The 18696-nt window shown below is 50.8% G+C and overlaps 7 protein-coding genes across 7 annotated transcripts; 3 read left to right on the top strand and 4 right to left on the bottom strand.

The window, feature by feature from the left end:
- Positions 1-124: 124 nt before the first annotated feature.
- Positions 125-1999, top strand: N7443_000542 (purine-cytosine permease family protein; the record flags this gene model as incomplete). The annotated part of the gene is made up of 4 exons (XM_056880598.1): positions 125-288; positions 569-742; positions 814-1453; positions 1514-1999. The coding sequence occupies 4 exons, from the start codon at positions 125-127 to the stop codon at positions 1997-1999; spliced, it is 1464 nt and encodes a 487-aa protein (XP_056745836.1).
- Positions 2000-2083: 84 nt separating this feature from the next.
- Positions 2084-3971, bottom strand: N7443_000541 (Zn(II)2Cys6 transcription factor; the record flags this gene model as incomplete). The annotated part of the gene is made up of 4 exons (XM_056880597.1): positions 2084-2646; positions 2712-3379; positions 3432-3710; positions 3775-3971. The coding sequence occupies 4 exons, from the start codon at positions 3969-3971 to the stop codon at positions 2084-2086; spliced, it is 1707 nt and encodes a 568-aa protein (XP_056745835.1).
- A 400-nt stretch (positions 3972-4371) lies between these two features.
- N7443_000540 (AP-1 complex accessory protein LAA1) lies at positions 4372-10672 on the bottom strand (the record flags this gene model as incomplete). Its single annotated transcript, XM_056880596.1, has 3 exons — positions 4372-7755; positions 7811-8167; positions 8216-10672. 3 exons carry the CDS (start codon positions 10670-10672, stop codon positions 4372-4374), a joined length of 6198 nt encoding a protein of 2065 aa, XP_056745834.1.
- Positions 10673-11016: 344 nt separating this feature from the next.
- Positions 11017-11730, top strand: N7443_000539 (post-initiation translation factor DPC29; the record flags this gene model as incomplete). The annotated part of the gene is made up of 1 exon (XM_056880595.1): positions 11017-11730. The coding sequence occupies one exon, from the start codon at positions 11017-11019 to the stop codon at positions 11728-11730; it is 714 nt and encodes a 237-aa protein (XP_056745833.1).
- A 213-nt stretch (positions 11731-11943) lies between these two features.
- On the bottom strand, positions 11944-14295 carry N7443_000538 (Mis6 domain protein; the record flags this gene model as incomplete). Its single annotated transcript, XM_056880594.1, has 4 exons — positions 11944-13038; positions 13090-14108; positions 14166-14216; positions 14280-14295. The coding sequence occupies 4 exons, from the start codon at positions 14293-14295 to the stop codon at positions 11944-11946; spliced, it is 2181 nt and encodes a 726-aa protein (XP_056745832.1).
- Positions 14296-14839: 544 nt separating this feature from the next.
- On the bottom strand, positions 14840-16931 carry N7443_000537 (CLPTM1 family protein; the record flags this gene model as incomplete). Its single annotated transcript, XM_056880593.1, has 4 exons — positions 14840-15172; positions 15224-15709; positions 15769-16830; positions 16890-16931. 4 exons carry the CDS (start codon positions 16929-16931, stop codon positions 14840-14842), a joined length of 1923 nt encoding a protein of 640 aa, XP_056745831.1.
- Positions 16932-17177: 246 nt separating this feature from the next.
- N7443_000536 (short chain dehydrogenase/reductase family protein) lies at positions 17178-18584 on the top strand (the record flags this gene model as incomplete). The annotated part of the gene is made up of 5 exons (XM_056880592.1): positions 17178-17452; positions 17557-17642; positions 17699-17863; positions 17910-17980; positions 18036-18584. The coding sequence occupies 5 exons, from the start codon at positions 17178-17180 to the stop codon at positions 18582-18584; spliced, it is 1146 nt and encodes a 381-aa protein (XP_056745830.1).
- Positions 18585-18696: the final 112 nt, after the last annotated feature.

The following is an 18696-nucleotide window of genomic DNA, read 5'->3' as shown; positions in this document are numbered from 1 at the left end:
TGCTATGAGAGTAATCAGGAGATGGACAACTATAGAAAGGGGTTGATTCTCGCCGGTGGGATAGAATCGATGTGGATGTTTTTACTACAATTCCAGCGATCATACATTTCATTCGGTCTTCAATATGAGCCACGAACACTGTGATAAGGCTGAAGATCCAGAGGCCTCTCAGAAGAATCAACCATGGTTCCATGGGAAATTCGACATTGAGGAAGGTGGTATTGAACGTGTTACCGACGACCAGCGACAGCAGAATACGACCAAGTTTTGGAACGCTGCTACTTTCTGGTATGATTGAGTCTTTTCTATACCCATGTTACTCAACGAGACCAAGGAAATATGGCAAATGGGCCCCAACACATTCTGCCCCGAGCCCTTCTGGTTATATCTTCGGGGAGTTTTTTTTTAAGTCTAAAAAGGCATCTTTGATCTCATTTTCGAAAGATCTCGCTAGTTGAATCTCTCCTCGATAATGCCCGAGGAGATTTTAACCATGACCATCTATTGAGATCCATTTATGATGGAATTTTAGCCCATCTATGCACCGGAGCTAACGGGCTGGAAACAGGTTCAGTGCAAACATGGCCGTTGCCACGCTCAACATCGGGTCCTTGGGCGGCTCTCTAGGTCTCGGGTTTTGGGATTCGTTTATCGTCATCCTGATCGTCAATCTATTGAGTGATCTACTTCCAGCGTGGACAGCCACAGTGGGACTGTCAGGTCTACGAATGACGACCTTTTCGTGCGTGATCGTTTCAAATCTTCCCAATTTCGTTATCATCACAACCTAAGCTAACAATCTCATATTTATAGACGATACTCGTTCGGATACTGGGGCAACATGCTCGTCGTCGTCTTCTCAATGGTCGCAACCACAGGTTGGAACGCAATCAACTCCATCTCAGGGGCATCAGTGCTCAACGCTTTGTCTAATGGGAAGTTCCCAACCTGGGCGGGAGTCATCGTGATTTGCACTTCGGTATGGATAATTTGTGCTCTGGGGATCAGCTGGATCCATCGTTTGGATACCTATGTCTGGATACCGCCTTTGATTGTGTGGTGCGTGGCTGCTGGCACAGGCGCGTCTTCGTTTACTAGTGAACCTAGCAAGCACCTTGATGGTGCGAACAAGGCAGCTGCGGTCCTCACATACATGGCAAGCATCTTTTCTTTCTCTGTGTCTTGGGTGAATTGCGCGGCCGACTATAATGTGCGCATGCCGGCCGATACTCCACGGTGGAAGATCTTCAGTGCCACTTATATTGGGATCTTTGTTCCCACTGTTCTGGTCCAGACACTTGGAGCTGCGATGTACAGCGGTGTGGTGACGAACCCTGAGTGGAAGGATGCTTACACGTCTTCCTCCATTGGGGGTTTATTGAAAATGTCGCTTGAGCCTGCAGGTGGATTCGGTAAGTTCCTCATGGTCCTTGCAGCGTTGAGTGCGATTCCGGTAAGCCCCAACTGTCCCATCGCAATTTGCATTCGTAATATATGCTCACCATGGGCACAGAACAATATTCCAAACAATTATTCCTTTGCACTCCATGCGCAGAACCTCGGCCCATGGGCGATGCGTATTCCCCGAATCATTCTCGTCACATTCGGTTTCGTGGTGTCTATCATTGTCGGCTGTTTCGCAGCTATGTATTTCGATAGCACACTGTCGACGCTGTTGAGCGTCATTGGATACTGGACGGTCATTCACATAACAGTCGTGATGGAAGAGCACTTCATCTTCCGCCGTGGATGGAAAACATATGATTGGGATGCCTGGAACAGCCCGGCTGGGCTGCCATTTGGATGGGCAGCAATCGGAGCTTTCGCGTTCGGATTTCTTGGGGCCGCTCTTGGGATGAAGGTGACATGGTACGCTGGGCCAATTGCGTCGCTCATCGGAAAGAGCGGTGGAAACATTGGCCATGAGTTGACATTTGCCTTTTCTGGCATTGTGTTTCCGGCCTTCCGTTGGATCGAAAAGCGAGTTGGAGGCCGCTGAAAATGCAAAGCGACAGTCTCGAAAGGTCTGTGGTGTATTCCGGTTGAAGCCGGTATAGATATTCAAGGCTTGCTATGATTTAGATCATGAATTGGCAGGGCTTTGCGGGAAGAAGCTCATATCCGAGAGCAAGTCCCAGTTTCCATCAGCCGAGGCTCCCAGTCCCAGAAATTCAGGGAAGTAGTAATTAGTAAAACTCTCCTCGGGCACGTCATCGATAGGCGCAATCAATGGGGTCTTCTCCACACGTGGACGTAGCTTTTGATGGACCTTGGCGATGATATTTCCCAGTGTATGTGCGGCATGGCATGGCAGGCCAATGGAATGAAGCCACTGGACAAGGTCTTGGATTAAGCCATCAAGCTCATCGACGTTGAAGTTCACATTTAACTGTTCCTCGTAGTTATTGAGCAAGCGACAGATAATGATCGCTGCGAAAGTAATCATGTGATAAATATGGTCACTCAAGTGGCGGGTGCGCTCATCCACTGTGTCCATGGCGACATGGACAATGGCTGTAGAATGGCGAATCATTTCTAAAACAACAGACTCGCGGGCTCGAGCAGTCTTTGTCTTTAAGGCATGCTCATACAGGAGCAAGTTGGAGAAATGGAATCCCATCAATAGAAATTGGGATCTCGGTTGCTCTGTAAACTAAGTGTTAGCCAAAAGCAAAAAAAAAATAAAAAATTTATGGAATGGGGATGTTTACCGAGAACAAACTCCCATGTTTTCCTCCACGTTTGCAAAGCCGCCACTGACTTGAGCAGATCAACAGACTCCTCAATCAGATGTTCATAAACAGTCCAATATAGATAAATCTCCGCCACCATGCGTACCTCGAAATTAATCGCATGGTCCGAAGCAAGAATAACTCGACAGCGCTCGATCTGCCAGGCCTGCAACATAGACCTGCGACTAGTCCCAACACAATAGTGCAGATGTGCTAAACACAAGTGGTTCCACAAGCAGCAACGATCCAGTGTTGTCTCATTCATTCTCATAGGTTGCTGAGATTGTGATGAAATTGCAGTGAATAAGGGACTCGATTGACAATGCTGCAAAGCAAAGCCACTCAGAAGCCAGCTGTCAATACCCAAGGGCACCTGTCCTACGGTCGTTGACCACATACATAGGATCAGGGTCGCTTGGAAGAATTCGATAGACTGTGGCGCTACTATGAGTGCGCTTGAGACCAGGGATTGAGCACATTCGTATAGTTTCGGTGCAAGACTTGCTGCTAGCCCCTCGGAAGTATGCCGCACTGCGATCAGGCAGCATGCGCAGAATAATAACGGTGATCTCCTTACGCGGGGTAAGAGAACAGCAGGGTCGCTTTCCGGGTCGAGTGTAATCCAACGGCCATAATACTCAAGAAATCTAAATTAACGGTTAATCGACCTGTTAGATGCAAAAATAACCATGGACATACATGGTGATAAGGGTCAATGCCAGCTCAGGCGCAATGAGATCATCCAGGGCCCTGCCCAGAGATCTCATATCTGGAGAAGGCCTAAACCCAGAGTCGGTGGCTAAATTGCGGATGACCATGATTGGAGCCGCGGGAGATTCCGTCTCGTGTAAAGTTTGCTCGCCGGGATCCGGGGTCGTCAGTGCGCTTGCAGGTCTGCTCGAGTCATGTTCAACACTGCTCGGGGTCTCCCCCAGTCTGTCAAGCAGTGCTGCCACAGTTCGTTCAAGACGCTCCAAGCTATTCAAGATGTCAGTATTTCAAGATGCTCATTTGGAGGGGTAGCACATGAGCCCAACCATACCGAGCATCTGCACCCGAAATTGGCGGCGCTGGGTCCTCCTCAGGGGCCACACTCTCAATTTGAACCAGCGAGCATCCCTGATGAAGCCTTTCACATCGCAGACAGGCTTTACCGGGTATCCCAGGCTCATAGCAGCGAGTCTTTTGCTTTCTGCATGAGGCGCAAGCTCGAGAGGCGCGGCCTCGATCCGGCGGCATCGTGGACCAAACAAGAACCCCAGAAGCGTATCCTCCCCGCGAACAATGTTATTGAAATTGAATCATAGACTAGGATGCTGAAACGTGGAATTCGAGTTAGGTTTCTAGTGAAAGGGTAGATGGCGTCACCTGATTTGGATAAGATAAGCGCGCCCCGAGCTTCCTAAAACGGAACAGAAGCAGATGTCTGTAGAAGGCGCTTTGTTTACAAGATAGATTTTACGTTTCCATCCATGGATCGATGATTATGGGAGATAAAGAAAAAAGATTACCATGGTCGGCCGTAAGGCGGTCTATACATTCACTGTCTCACTATGCATCACGTCGTATCACATTCATCTGCCCAGTTAATGGCACTGTCGTTTTCTATAGCCAAATCGAAACGAAACAAGCGCCACGTCTAGAAGTCCATGCGCAGGGCAATACTAGGCGCAGCTTGTGGTGTGTTATCGGCTGTTTCGCCTACCTTAGCGGCCCCCGCACCGACACCCGCGCTGCGGAGGACCTCTTCCAGAAGCGATTTTTGGTCCGCGTTCATGTTCGCAACCAAGGTTCGGAAGATGAATTGATCAGCCTTGGCAAGTTCAAGGAGATTACCGGCTGATTCTTGGTGAACGGCCTGTCCTTCCCTCTTGGCGCGTGCCAGCAGGGCAGACATGACGAGTGAAGCGGCAGTGGGCATCTCGGCAGGAGAGAAGGTAGCATTGCTAACACACGACACGAGGGTCCGGGCGATAACGGTGCGCGAGTTCTCGGGGTCGCTGGGGATGTCGCCGCCGTCGATCGGGCATCCGACAAGGAAGGCGATGAGTCGAGGAATGAGGTACCGAGAAACCACGTCGTCGGTCATGTAGCGAGGACTAGGCTTGAGTAGGATCGAGCGGAGGCAGCTTGCAGCGACTGTGGCAAGGCCAACGTCGTGAAGACAATCAAGGAGCTCATCGAGAACGCGGTTGATGACCGGATCCTGAGGAGGGAGGACATGTCCACCTGCTGTCAAGAGGAAGGTTATGGCCAGGAGGGTGTTCTTGGCACATGCCATAGAGGAATCTGCCTCTCGTCGTTGAGCAATGGTCAGGATATTCAAGAACCGGGTGAGACAGCCACGCAGCTGGAAAGCAACCACGTCGATATCCTCTGAAGCTTCAGGGGTATGAGTGATGCCGTAGACGAACTGTCGGAAGATCGGCAGAGCCTGGGGTACAACTTCGGTCTGGCAGATTCCAGTCGCAAGAATCGTGGTGAAAATGTGCAGGATACAGGCATGGAGATCATTTCGAATAATGGATGGGAACACCGATGCAACATCAACCAGAGAGCGGAGAGCCAGCCGAATAAGTGTCAAAGAATCATCAGATGAGACGTTAAATCGCGCCAGAGGGGTCGATTCACGCAGATTAGGAAGCATCCCAGCAAGGACAAGAATGATGCTTCGGGTCAATTCGAAGAGTTGCTCAATGTCATCCGACAGATGATCACCTCGCTCCTGGTCGCTCTTAGCAGCTGGATGGTCCAGTGACAAATTTTGGGCGATCTCGACAATGACAGTCTGGATGGGAGTGCTCTCAGTCAGAACAAGCCGATCGAAAGTATCCATGGTCTCCGAGAAGATGGCATCCTGGTAAATGGCGTTACCAGAGATGATGGGTCTCAGAATTCGCTTAAGGGCCTGCAGAATCTCCAGCCGCTGGGAGGTTGTAGTAGCTTGATCAACCAGGGATTCAAAAGCAAGTCCGAACAAGACGAAAAAGAAGGCGACGGGTTCCTCGCGATAATTGATGTCGTCGCCCTTCCCTGCCGTTTCGCTCTTTGCAACCTCTTTGCTGGACTCTTCTTTCTCTGTCTCCTTTTCAGCGTCATCAGATTCTTCAACTGGTTGGAGCTTGCCATCCAAAGCGTCGAAGACAAAGTCAATATCCTTCTCAACCAGGCCGGCAATTGCATCGACAAGGCTGAGCCAGGTATCTTGGTAAAACTTCAAGAGCGTCTCGCGGTTCAAAGCAGCATAAACTTCGTCTAGGTCATTGCTCTGTGTGCTCGTACCTAGAGCACCCGAGATGTCCGGCTCAAAGCGCAGCCGGGCATACTCTTGCAAAGAGGAAAGCCAGAGCGGTGTCAGCTTGGCAAGATACGGCTGAACCACCCGGTTAAGATATTCGTGTTCAATGCTAGCAATCTGCAGTCTAGCCCACGCCGAGAAAAGCGCAAGTTTGACCATTACTCGAGCATTGGAATTCAAGCCCTTTAGATCGCCAATCTCGGTGGTGGCAGAGTTCTTCGCGAAGTTTTCAAGTCCAAGAACTAGCAATTTGAGGATTCTGCCCATGCGATCCACATTCGTCACAATGCCCGTGGCAATGAAGGTCGCGGACACGTTGATTGCTTCAGAAGCCAGCTCTGCTGAGGAGTCAGCTGCGAAGGCAGGAGTGAGAGCAGATCCGATTTGAGCCTGGTACTGCTCCAGCAGAGAAGCTTCCGCGAAATCGGGATCCGGGGTTTTGCCAAACATAGTCAAGACTTGATCAATGATCTTAAGACCCCAAATGCGCAGCTCAATGACATTTGCAGTTGAGGCGGAGAAAGCCATTCTGACAATGTCTCCAACCTTAGACTGAAGAGCAAGCTCTGCTGGAATGCTTGTGTCCGGCAAGATAGCTTCCTGGACTGTTGCCAGAAGTTCGGAAAGGCACCTCATGGCAAAGTTGCGTGTCTGCCATTTTAGCAATTCCTGACCAGCTACGCCATCGCCGGTAGAATCGCCTTGACCTTCTCCAGCCGCAGCGGATGCGAATCCAGCAACTTCGTCATCTGGGATATCCGCCGCAGTAGCTTGAACTGCCGTAGAAGGTGGAAGCTCCACCTTATTGCGAGTCTTGGTCATAATCTTCTGACAACGCTGGATCCAGAGCTCAGTCTCCGTGAGCGCAGTTTGCTGTAGCCACTCTTGAATCATTTTCTTGAGCGGCTTGTTGTCCGGGGCATCATCGAACGCAAGCCAGATATCGTCTTCAAGTGTCTCACTGGCCGTGCGCACCACTGATGCGGCATCTCTCTTCATCAGATTGCTGAGACCGCGGACAGCGACGTCCCGCATCAAAGAGTTGCTCGCGCGAAGCTCCGTCTGAAGTCGTTTCACGTATCCCGAGAAGTCCACAAAGTTCGAGGCGTAAAGGGAGAAATGATCCAAGCACTTGGAGCTTTCTGTCACTAGCGCAGGGTTCTCCTCCAACTGGAACTGGCGGAGAAGGGTCAGAATAAGGTTGCGTGTTTTAGCAACATCCTGCAAATCCGGTCCAAGGACGTTGATGAGCGAATCCACGCAACGACTGATGACAACGGGTGTCAAAAAGGTCATTTCGATGTTCGAGGTAGCCAATGCTGCCGCCTCCACATTGTGTGTGTCGGCGTTGTAGAGCTGTGCCAGCATTCCAAGTGAACTGGAGGCAAATGGAGAGAACGTCAAACCGGCAGAGTTGGCCACTCTCTCCAGTCCACCAAGAGCCCAAAAATGAACGACAGGATGGGGATCATTGCAGAGAGACATGAGCACACCGACGATTGTTTTTAGGTGCAGACCAGCTGCCATACCACCAATTTGCGAGTGGATACAGCCCAAAGCAGCGGCACAGCCAGCGCGAGCATTTGGCTCTCGGTTTTCAACAATGGTATCGACCAGCCAGTTGACCTGCGTGTTGGTACAGGCGTTTCCAGCGCTGTCACAAAGGCGTCCTAATGACTCTACGCCAATAGTGCGGACGATAGGGTCAGTGTCAATCACGAATTTCTATACCACAGATCAGAATTGTCTCAAAATGATATCATCTCTAGGCATGTCTTACCTGAACAAGCTCCTGCAAAATCTTGTCTGTGGACGTGCTCAGTTTTCCGGCCACAAAGTCGGTCTCCTTGACCGCAACCTTAAGAGCATGCAAAAGTGCCACAGAAATGTTTACAGCCAAGGCTGCTTTTCTTCCGGGGTTCCTTTGGAGGCTCGGGGAAGCAAGGAATGAGGCGACCTGTTCCACACTGCTCTCCTGGATTTTGGACGAGTGAAGAGCAATGGCAACAGCAAAAAGCTCGATTGCAGAGTTCACAACTCCGGTGTTAGGTGGATCAACAGCGAGGTGATGATCAGCTCGCAGGCTGTACAGCAAAACTGCATCGTGCTCACTGGCCTCACAAACAGGGAATGTCAACTAGAATAGTTAGCTTCAAGCCACGTATATTTGAATTGTGCTACTCACAGCATCATCAACATCCTTGTCTGCATGTTCAAGTGCAGACCAAGCAGGACTGTCATTCCCGTGCGAACCAGAATGTGCAGCGCGGATATATTCCCTGGCAAGTCCAGTGACGCCAAATCCGTAGTTATCGCAAAGCTCCCATAGGCCGTCAAATTGTCCAGCTGAACCAGCAATCGAGCTCTCCAGTGGGCGGTACTGCGCATCAGGGTCGGCAAAAGAAGAGACAGCAAGACTTAGAAGGCTGGATTGGGAGATGATGTCTCCATGACTGGGGTGGTGAACATGCACGAGCTTCGAAAAGCACTGTAAGACCCGTCGGCGGACCATAGTGGTGAAATCATGGAGTTGCAAGGAAGGATGAAGACGTTGAGAGATGTCCTCAATTGACTTGGGTCGCGGCAGATCGTCCAGGAATTCAACGGTGTTCTGTAGCATGGCTGCGATTCTCTTGGCCCCATCTGCTGTGATGAGCTTGCTGTTGAATTCCATAAACACCAACAAAGCGCCGAGAGCACACTCTCTAACATGAGTAAGGAAGCTTGTTTCGAGAGTACCAGGCGCCGCAGAGTTCTCCTTGCTCAGATGTTTTGGCAAAGCATTCTTCCATAGCAACATCAATTGAGAAAGATGGATCTTGACGAAACTAGGCCCGAGAGGCATCAATCCGCCAATCAGGATCCATGCGACTTGAATTTGTGTACTAGCAACACGTAGCTCGGAAGTGCTGCTAGTCTTCAGAAGGTCGGTTGCTTGCGTGAAGATGCGAGCGAACACGTCGACGGCACCGTAAAGCGGTTGCAGACGAGACGTACTGAGCATCGCGGACAGGCCATTGGCGTAGCCGACACATCGGCGAGATGAATGGCGCGGCGTAGCAAGCTGGCCGATTTCACGGTTCAGGCTGTTCATGCAGATTGTCACACCAGACAGAAGCTGGTGAGGACAGGCAAGTACGAAGCTGCGCAGACAGTGCGCGGCGTGGACTTGAACAGTATAGCTCGGGTGAGGGAGCACCTGAAGCAAAGCGTCTCTGCAGCTGTCTGCGTGGACACCGAAAGCAGATCCAAGCGACGAAATCAAAGAGGACAGAGCGCTGACTGCGCATGTCAAAGTATACTTGGTTGGCTCGCGGCGCTCCTGAATGACTTGCGGGTAGTCCTTGAGGATTTCGTTGATGATCCATCGGGCGGCGTTTAGCTGGCTGTTTTCGTGTAGCAATTCACGGCCAATAGTATCCTCAAGGATAGATTTTACAAACTTCCGAGTCATCAAAAGGCGGAACCGGTTGTATGTAACAGTTGGGTGGTTCATCAGTTCCACGAGCAGATTAGTCGCAATCTGCCCATAGCGTTCGTCGACAACTTTATCCCCCAAGTTGCGCAGAACATATTTGTAACACACGCAGATTCCGGCTCGCGAGCGGTTGGAAGTTGTGCTCTTGAGGTATTGCGAGGACAATTGACGCAGAAGGTCCGGAAGGGAAAAAAACAATCGAGATTCAGTCTTCCTAGCAGCTCCCGGGGCGTTCGCAGCAGAAGACTCCGACATCTCATCCTCATCCTCTTCTCCGGGGCGAGCAGATGGCTTCTTAGACATCCTCTTGTTCTTTTTGGACTTGGGCTTCGGGGCCGCCATAATGGGCGTATCTGACGCGTGCAGCTTGACCAAAGCCCGGCCAAGACAAGCTGCTGCTGCATGCCTAACCGGCGCAATGGGGCTGTCAATGACCTTCCACATGACAGTCTTGAGGTTTTCAAAGTCATTTGCATTATCGAAGAAAGGCGTCATGTTTACCAGCTGCTCGATACAGCGACAAGAGTGAACCTGCACGAAAGTAGACTTGTCGCTAGTCGCCGCATTGCGCGCTTGTTTCCAAATATCCCGAGCAGTAGCTTCGTCAATCGGTACGCCAATGCCCACGATGATCTTCCGTAAAATGGCATATATAACTCCGCGGAAGCCCGTATGGCTGCTGGCCGACTTGAGAAGCTTAATTGTGCTAGACACTGCAATGTTGGACTGCATGAACGCACTGTCGCCAGCTGTCGCAAACACTTCGCCTAGACAATGCGCCGCTGCGAACTTGGTCTTGATATCCGCCTCGCTCTTACTCGCGTTTACTATTCCAAGAAGATCGGTAATCGTCTCGAAGAGAATCCCGCGATCCCCTTTCGTCAGAATAGCGCCGAAACATCGTCCCAGGTTATTGCGGAGGACTCGCGTGATGGTGGGGGAGGTAAGGGTCAGGATCTTGAACAATTCCTTCTTAAGAGCTTTTTGTTGCGCCGAGACCTGCTGTGCATCGAGACTGGAAATAAATTGCACTAGATCGGAAGTGAAGGTGAGCAGGTAGAGGTCCTGTTGTTCGGAGGGGAGTGCATGGAGCTTGGGGACATCCAGCTCTGGAGTCGCATTTTCGGGGGTCGATGATACTGGGGCAGGTTCGGAGGAAGACATTGAATAAAGGATGCGAGGACAACAAGTATCCCCATCAGTGTGGAAGGAGTGTATAGGTAATGAGGTGTTGACAGCATCATCTCTCCTTATCGTGTCCGTCCGCGGAGACGGAGAAACTGTCGGCCCGTGTGGAATGTATACATTGCGGAGCGCAACTTTTGCACTTGAACGAAATATGGCACTTCAATTAAGCAGGCTGTTACGGCAGCCCCGTGGGGGGGTTTGTCTGCAATTCTTGTCGCTGTTTCAGTACGGCATCCGTCTTATTCTCTGGTCACAACAAATGGTCGACAATCAAGCATGACAAAGCCAAGAAGGACAAGGGAAAGAGCAAAGAGCGCGCAATGGTGAGCAAGGAAATCAGCAGCGCTACACAATGTACTTACCGGCCCAGCACTAATGCAAGGAGACTACTAACATTCGTCTTTCTAGTATGGGGCGCCGATCCGAAGTACAACCCACGCCTGACTCTCGCGCTGTCTAATGCGAAACGAGCCTCCATCCCTAAAACCGTGATCGAAGCCGCCATTCTCCGAGGCCAAGGACTCAGTGTCACAGGACAAGCCTTAGAAAATGTGACAATTGAAGCGATGTTCCCCGGATCAGTGGCCGCGGTGGTGGAGTGTCAGACTGATCAGAAGGCGCGTGTGCTGCAAGACATCCGATACATGATCAAGAATGGCGGCGGCACAGTAACACCCACGACTTTCCTATTTGAGAAGAAAGGTCGAGTCGCTATGGAAAACAAGGAGGGAGTAAATGCGGATGACTACTTGGATCAGGCCATCGAGGCCGGTGCCATAGACATCATCATGGACGAGAAGAAGCGCCTGGTCGTGTTCACTGACCCGTCTGAGACTAAAAGTGTTGGCGAGGCGTTCTCTAAACTGTCGGGTCTTACATTGGAAGAGCTGGAGATCTTCTGGGATCCGAACCCAGATACCTTGGTCGATGTGCAGGATGAGGAGCAGCTCAAGGGTCTTGAAGATCTAGTGAGTACATTACGGGAGGATCACACTGTTCAGGATATCTATATGAACTCGATCCAGAAGTTCTAGAGGCCATCAGGTATTCACACGATTTGGGACCAAGCCTACGTCACCTTATACAGAGCAGGCTCGTGTACGATATTTGTACAGACTACAACACTGCTGCATTTCAGCGTCGTTTTCAATAACTATCTATAGAGCGAATGTAAGGTAGACAATTGATGATCGATATTCTCCTCTACCTCTCATCCTATAATTTTAGATGTCTACGAGTCCCTCCCCTCACTCCTTCCGCAAAGCCTTCATGGTACTCCTCATCAAGTTACTCGTTCCCCTGCTCCCAATCGCCTCTAACCATTCTAGCATATGAACACGATACTCCTGCCACGTAATCGTGGCACCACCATCTTTCTCAAGTGCCTGCAGAGCTTTCTGAGTAACAGGCTTCCTCAACTTCGGCGCATGCTTCGGAATCCTCTGGTTCTCCTCTAGATCCGCAAAACACGCTGCAGACAAATTGCAGAATGCCGCATGATGGCTGAGGGAGAATGTCGAGGGCAAATTGGAATTAAAAGCGCTTTCTCGATCATAGTGTTTGTTGGCCTCGTTCACATTGCGAATGTATTCTGTGAAGGCTGCAACGCTTGCTTGCGGGATGAGACAACCAAGTGCATTCGGGTCGTCGGCATTCAGGGCGCGGTTCCGCCATATGAGGTTGCACATGTCCATCACATAGCCGTTGAATTGGCTGACTACTGCAGTTTTGTAGAGCGGTTCTGGTGGGTTGGATGGTGTTATGACTTCTGATGTGAGAGATGCCTCGAAGGAGGATTTGTAGCCCGCCAGGATGGAATTAAGGATGGATATGATGGCGATGCTTGGGGTGAAGGCTATTGTGTAGACAGTCGGGGCGAGAGGCACTGTCAATCGGATTCTAGCGTTTCGGGATGCGTGAGAGAAGAGGTTTGCAAGAGATCTGTAGAATTCGAGGAAAGAGAGAACCATTGGCCTGTTGTCTTGGTCGTCCTCGGTGATAGCTGCGAACTCCTGGATGGAAGATGCGAGGAGTTCCGCGTGTTTAATGACCTCGCTCAAAGAAGTCGATTCTTCCGAAACGGATGGTTGGTTTCGCAATTTGGTACCCCATTCGCTAATCAATGAGGAGTAAAAGTCGAGCAGGTCAAGGAGGGCTGTTTGGGAACTGGAGGAACTATTCATCATAGCTGACTCCAATGGGGAGAAGGTTTCCTCACGGAGGGATTCGAGAGACTCAATAGGGAGGTACCGCAGCAATCGAAGTATTTGCTTGCGGTTATCTTGGCCATTCCATGTGGCGATATAAGAGCGCAAGAATGACCGAACCGAGGGGAGAAGTTGCTGTGATCGATTAGAAACTGAACCAAAAAGTTTGATTAGGAGAAGGCTTACCTTGGTATAAGCCGCATAGCCTTCAACAAAACTCAGAACATATGACAATACCTCCGGCTCGTCCTCGTCGCCTTCCCCAATTTGCTCCAGTTTGTCCTCCAAAAAGCAGCGCAGCCACTCGTCCAGGCGGTGACTCGCAGCTTCAGATTGGGTCAAATGAAGATATTTCTGGGCCATAGCATCACCAAGTGTCGAGATGATCTGGTTCGGAAGTTCGATCTTCTCGATCTTCTCCACGAAGTGGGAGACGTCCCGAATCTCCTCCAGAGACGTGTGCTTGCTCGATACGTGTGAAGTTTGCAAGACAGGGATGACCACCTCAATCTTAACCCTCTTCACCGTACCCCGATGAGTGACTTGGTAGCTAGACTGCTGTGTCGAGTCCATCTTCTGGTCCTGCAGCAGTTTTGCATGATTCGACCATTCAGGATCGGGATGTTTAAAGAATAGAGCGTTTCTCCTCGAACCACCGAGATCCCCCAGAATGATTTCGGGATAGTAATTCTTGAAGATCCGAAGCAGGCTGAGAAGTTCTTTCTCATCACCGCCGGAATTCCGTATCAGTTCCATAAGAGCCTGGATCCGAAAGGGTTTGACATGTTTGCGCCTCGTGATCAACGTTAGCAGATGGCACAGCGATTTGCGCAGACTGATCATATCAAGGTGATTAAAGAGCACTGCGTACAACTTTCCAAGGTGAGTTTTGTCATCGAGGAGGTCGTATGCGAGGATCAGCCAGCGCACGAGTAGAGCTTGCGTTGCTGGGCTGGGCTTGGATTTGCTAGGTCCCAGACAGCAGACAACCTGGGTGATATGTTTGGAAGCGACTCGCTCCTGTGGATAGAGGTTCTTGACGAGTGCTGTCACGGTCCCCTGGTCAAGGTTGTTTTTCGTGGTCAAAACTTTCAGCAGGCGGCCCAGAGCGATGTGCGGAATGCCGCTCTCATACGCGTCCGATGCAATGGTGTTTGCTAACTCGCCTGCATCGGTATATCTTTGCTTGGGCGGCACATTGGCGACTGTGGTTTGATCAGCGCGTTTTTTTTTGTATATTTAGAAATTGGGCATTTGCATACCTGCCTCCAGATGCTCGAGAGCATCAAGCAAGCCGCTTGGCCGACTTTGTTCTGTAACATCATTAGCAAATTCCTAGCAAGGGGTCAATTTTAGGAAGAACAATCAAGACATACTCTTGTTGGTATCCATCTGAATATGGACTCTTGCGGCGCAGCTGTCTACTAGAGGTGGGGGGCGAAGTGCTTATCTCGGGCGTTGACGCGCAGGTGGCAAACGTCAACCACCTCTCGGAGCCGATATACCGGGCACAAGAGCGAGAAATGCTTCAGAGCAATTGGACAAAGTCCCGGTGGGGGAGTTATTGACCTGAGGCTGAGATACAATCGCGGGGGAACAAAGAGGGCAGAACGTTGGCGCGAACCGCGGAAGATCAGCTTAAGCCCAACGCGGCAGTCAACAACAACGGGTCGCAACAACGGAAGTATGAAACAACCTCTCCGTCTCAGTAGTACTACTCTTGATGATATAAATATTACGGGCTTCAAAGGATAAAAATTTTTTCAGGAATCCTTAAATTCAATTAAATAGCGTCTTCCAACACCAATGCGATGAAACGGTACGAGTGTTGGTAAGTCGCGCTATATCTAATCCAAAGAATGCTCAAAGCAAACTCAATTGTGCAAGCACAAGCATCCACGGGCAAATCAATGTCGTAGTGTCTAGAAAGCTAACACTACTTCCTCTTGCGAGTCGAGGCCTTGCCGGAGTTGTCCTTGCTAGAAGTCTTAGCAGTAGCCTCCTGATTCTTCTCGCTTTCAATGGCAGGTGTCTCCTCTTCTTCCTCCTTCTCCTCATCACTGTCACCTCCCTGGCCGAACTCATTGACACGTTTGTAGTCAACCTTGTACTTATAGCTCTGGTATAGCCAGATGAAGAAGATGACGTCGTCGCGGAGAGTGGCCAACCGGTGGAGCCAGGGCATCTTGACCGTGAAAGCGAAGAGGTCGTCGATGAAGGTGTTCAGGAACTTGTATCCCATGGCCTTGCCGGGCATGTGGGCGACGGACTGTTATTTTGTTAGCGTACTGCTTCTGAAATTGAATGCGACATGACTGACCTTCAGGCGATAGTTGATATACAAGCTGGGAACCATCATGAGGAATCCGTAGGCGTAAACACTGCCGACAAGAGTCTGGATAATGTACGAGTACCACGACTTGTGAGTGTTGTACATCAAGCTGTATCCGGCGTAGGCGAGGAGCAGAGGCACGGCAACGATGTACAAGTAGCGGAACGCAATCTCATCGTACTCCTTGGTCTGCTGCTCGGTCTCAGAGAGCTTGTGCTTATCCTCGAACACAATGACATAAGGCAGGAACCAGAACCAGGAGCCTGCGGGCGGAGGACGCAGGCGAACATCAACAGCCTTGGTAATCTTCCAGAATTCCAAAAGGATACCGAAACCCTGGCTAGCAAGAATCATCCATGAGGTGTTGTCACTGTTATCCATGAGGTAGAGGAAGATGACAAGCTGCATGAAAACGTTTGCCAGAATTGTGCGGACCGAAGTACCAACGATATCCTTCTTCTTGCGCCAGTGGGACTAGAGGTGGGGTTAGCATACTAGTCAATATGAATGCAGCCGTAAAACTAGACACTTACAATATCGCTCTTGAATGCCAGGGTCTCGAAGATCATGTGCAGAATGGTGACAATACCAGTGGTGCCAAGGAGGTAAATGTTAGTGTCCAACAGAATCTCCTTGACCATTTCCCACTCATTGCCATCACCACCACCAGGGGCGGAGCCGCCATACGCAGCCTGGCGAGAGCTTGTCTTGGAGCCCTCGTCAACGCTGGTAATGATGCTGAACTTCCAGTTTGCCATGTTGTTGAGGGTGATGCGAAGGGGCACGGTCTCAACAGTGGAGTTGAGCACGATCATGTGGCTCTTGAGCTGCCAGAAAGTATTCAAGAAGGCAATGGGATAGTACCATCCGTTCTTGCCGGAGATATCACGAGCACCGGTGCGTTCCAGCTGAACGTACTGGCGAACGGCTGGGTGCATCTGGCTGAACCGCTGAGAGCCGGAGTCGGGGATCATGGAGAGAGTGAAGTTAGGGTGGTAGTGAGAAGCAGTCCACACGTCCGGGGTGTTGTCCTCTTCCTCCTCTAAGTCTTCCTCGGAGGCAGTCAAGAGGTTCTTGAGCTTCTTAGCCTTCTTGTGGGGAAGATACTGGTTCAGAGGGCGCAAGAAGTGCACGGCATCAGCGGTATCATAGTCCTTTGCGACCGGGTCGAGCGGGTGTCCAGTTCGAGCGAGGAAGAAGTGCGCGAAGAGAGTTCCATTGTTCTGAACCTGCTTCGGGACCTTGATGATGGTGTCGATTTCACGGGTGTCGCTGTAATTGCCGATGGTAAAATTCTTCTCCTGCAGCACAAGAACATTTTCCGGCGACTTGAACGAGGGAACAACAATCGAGGGAGTCACATAAATACTGATATCGATGGAGGTATCAGACGGCCAGATAGGAGCGATGAGTTCGGGGAGGGCGCTGTAATCAGCCACTTCGCTGGGGTGGGGACGATCTGCGAAGGAGGGCATGCCACCCACTGCAGGACTGGGAGTACTAGCTTCCTTCTTGTTGAACCATTGATTCATCACAAACTGCATGAGCAGGAAGACTCCGAGTCCCTGGAGGGCGCCCTTGAAGCCAGAGCCAGACTAGAGATCATTAGCCCAGCACAACAAATAGTCCCTTCCACTAATTCTAAGATACTAACGCTAGGCTCGACATCTTGTCTGCGCTGCCTTTGTTCCGGCATGATAAAAATAAGGGTGGCGACAAGGGAAAGAAGAGAAAAGAGGCCACAGCGGCCAAAGGTGTTAGCTCTTGGTCCAGGCCGCTTGGACTAACGTTGCTTTGGGGGGACCGCCTTGGCAAGTTCCCCTCCAACTCCGCAATCGCAATCGCAATCGATCTATTCTTCAGCGCGTTTCCGAACTGTCGCCAACTCCTTTTTAGCGCGCGATGGGTATCGCGTTCACTCTCTGGCGCTGATTCCGACTTCATGGACAACCACCCTTCCCCCGATTTCCGCTCGCACTTCCCGTCCCATACTGAACCGAGAGTATGGCTCATCACCGCCGGGGATTCGCCTATTGGCATCTCGGTCGCTCGGCAGGTCCTAGCGCACGGTGACTGTGCGCTGCTTGGGCTAGCGCATTCGATTTTGGAACGCGATGAGCGCCGCCGGACTGGGTTCGATGCTTTCCTCGCTGAGATCGAGGAGCACCGTGACGAGGGATGGAAGCAAAGGACGAAGACCGTTCCCTTGGATATCAGGTGCGCGCGTTCATTTTCACGCCTATTTGGATATACAAAACCGTTCAGTTGAAATATTTGGAGGCGATTTTAGGCGCAGAAGCTAATTGATCTCCGCAATACAGGATGATGGGCGAATGTCAGGCAGTGGTTGCTGAGGCAGTTGCGGTATTTGGCCGAGTTGATATCCTCCTATGCTGTACCAGTCAAAGTAAGCCAGCCCAAGAACTTCGTTATAATTGGTCACGTTGTTGACATCTTCCTCAGCTCTGGTCGGGACCGTCGAAGAGCTATCTGCTTCGCAACAGACCCTGAACCTCGTCCGCGACCAATTCGAGGTCAACTACTTCGGACCTCTCAATATCATTAAAGCCGCCCTACCTCACATGCGCAGAGAAAGCACCGGTCATATAATGATAATATCTGGAATCAGTAAGCCTGGCCCATCACCTTCAATGCAATATCTAATATGTTATAGCGGCGCACATCGGCACGCCCGGACTGGGAATGTACTGCGCAGCCGGCTGGGCCCTCGAAGGCTTCTGCGACGTGAGCTACCCTCAAACAACCTATCTCAGCTATAACCGCTAACGCTTTTAACCAGAGTCTGGCCTACGAAATCGCTCCCTTCAACATAAAACTCACCATCATCCAATGCAGCATCGAAATCGGAATCCTCACAAACCTTGTCACTAGCGTCCCTCCCATATTCCCCGCCTACTCACCCGCAAACAATCACGCACCTCTCTTCCGCGGTATACTAAACCACCTTGTACCGCGACTCCCGGACGCCGCGTCAGAAGGAGTGAGCACCGCAAACCACCCGAAGGACCAAAATGAGAATTCCCGCGTCAGCTCAATTGAAAACGGCCCCTTCTCAGTCCCGGAGATAGTCTCCATGCACCCGCCTCTAAGTTCCGCACATCTTGAGGTCCTGGTCTCAGAAACAGTATACGCGATTACTTCGATTGGAGGGCATGAAAACCCCCCCTCTCGGCATATCGTTGGACAAGAGGGCGTTGCAAGCGTGAAGGAAAAATTGAAGACTGTTAGTGAGGAACTAGAGGACTTTATTCAGGCTAGTTTCGCTGTTGATGTGGCCGCGGACTCGGATCCTATGCCGCCCATGGGAACGAATGATAGACTGTTCTGAGATCTAGATCCAAAGTCACGAAGTATCACATCTGCATAGACGATCATGTGAAAGCTTAAAAGCTTCAATTTGTGTAGAGCTGGATTACTTCTCATATCTGGATTGTCCGCCT

The sequence above is a fragment of the Penicillium atrosanguineum genome (genome assembly GCF_028827265.1).
Source record: "Penicillium atrosanguineum strain IBT 20685 chromosome Unknown utg000001l_segment0_segment0, whole genome shotgun sequence".
Lineage (NCBI taxonomy): Eukaryota > Fungi > Ascomycota > Eurotiomycetes > Eurotiales > Aspergillaceae > Penicillium > Penicillium atrosanguineum.
This window is presented reverse-complemented; position numbering and strand designations above follow the sequence as displayed.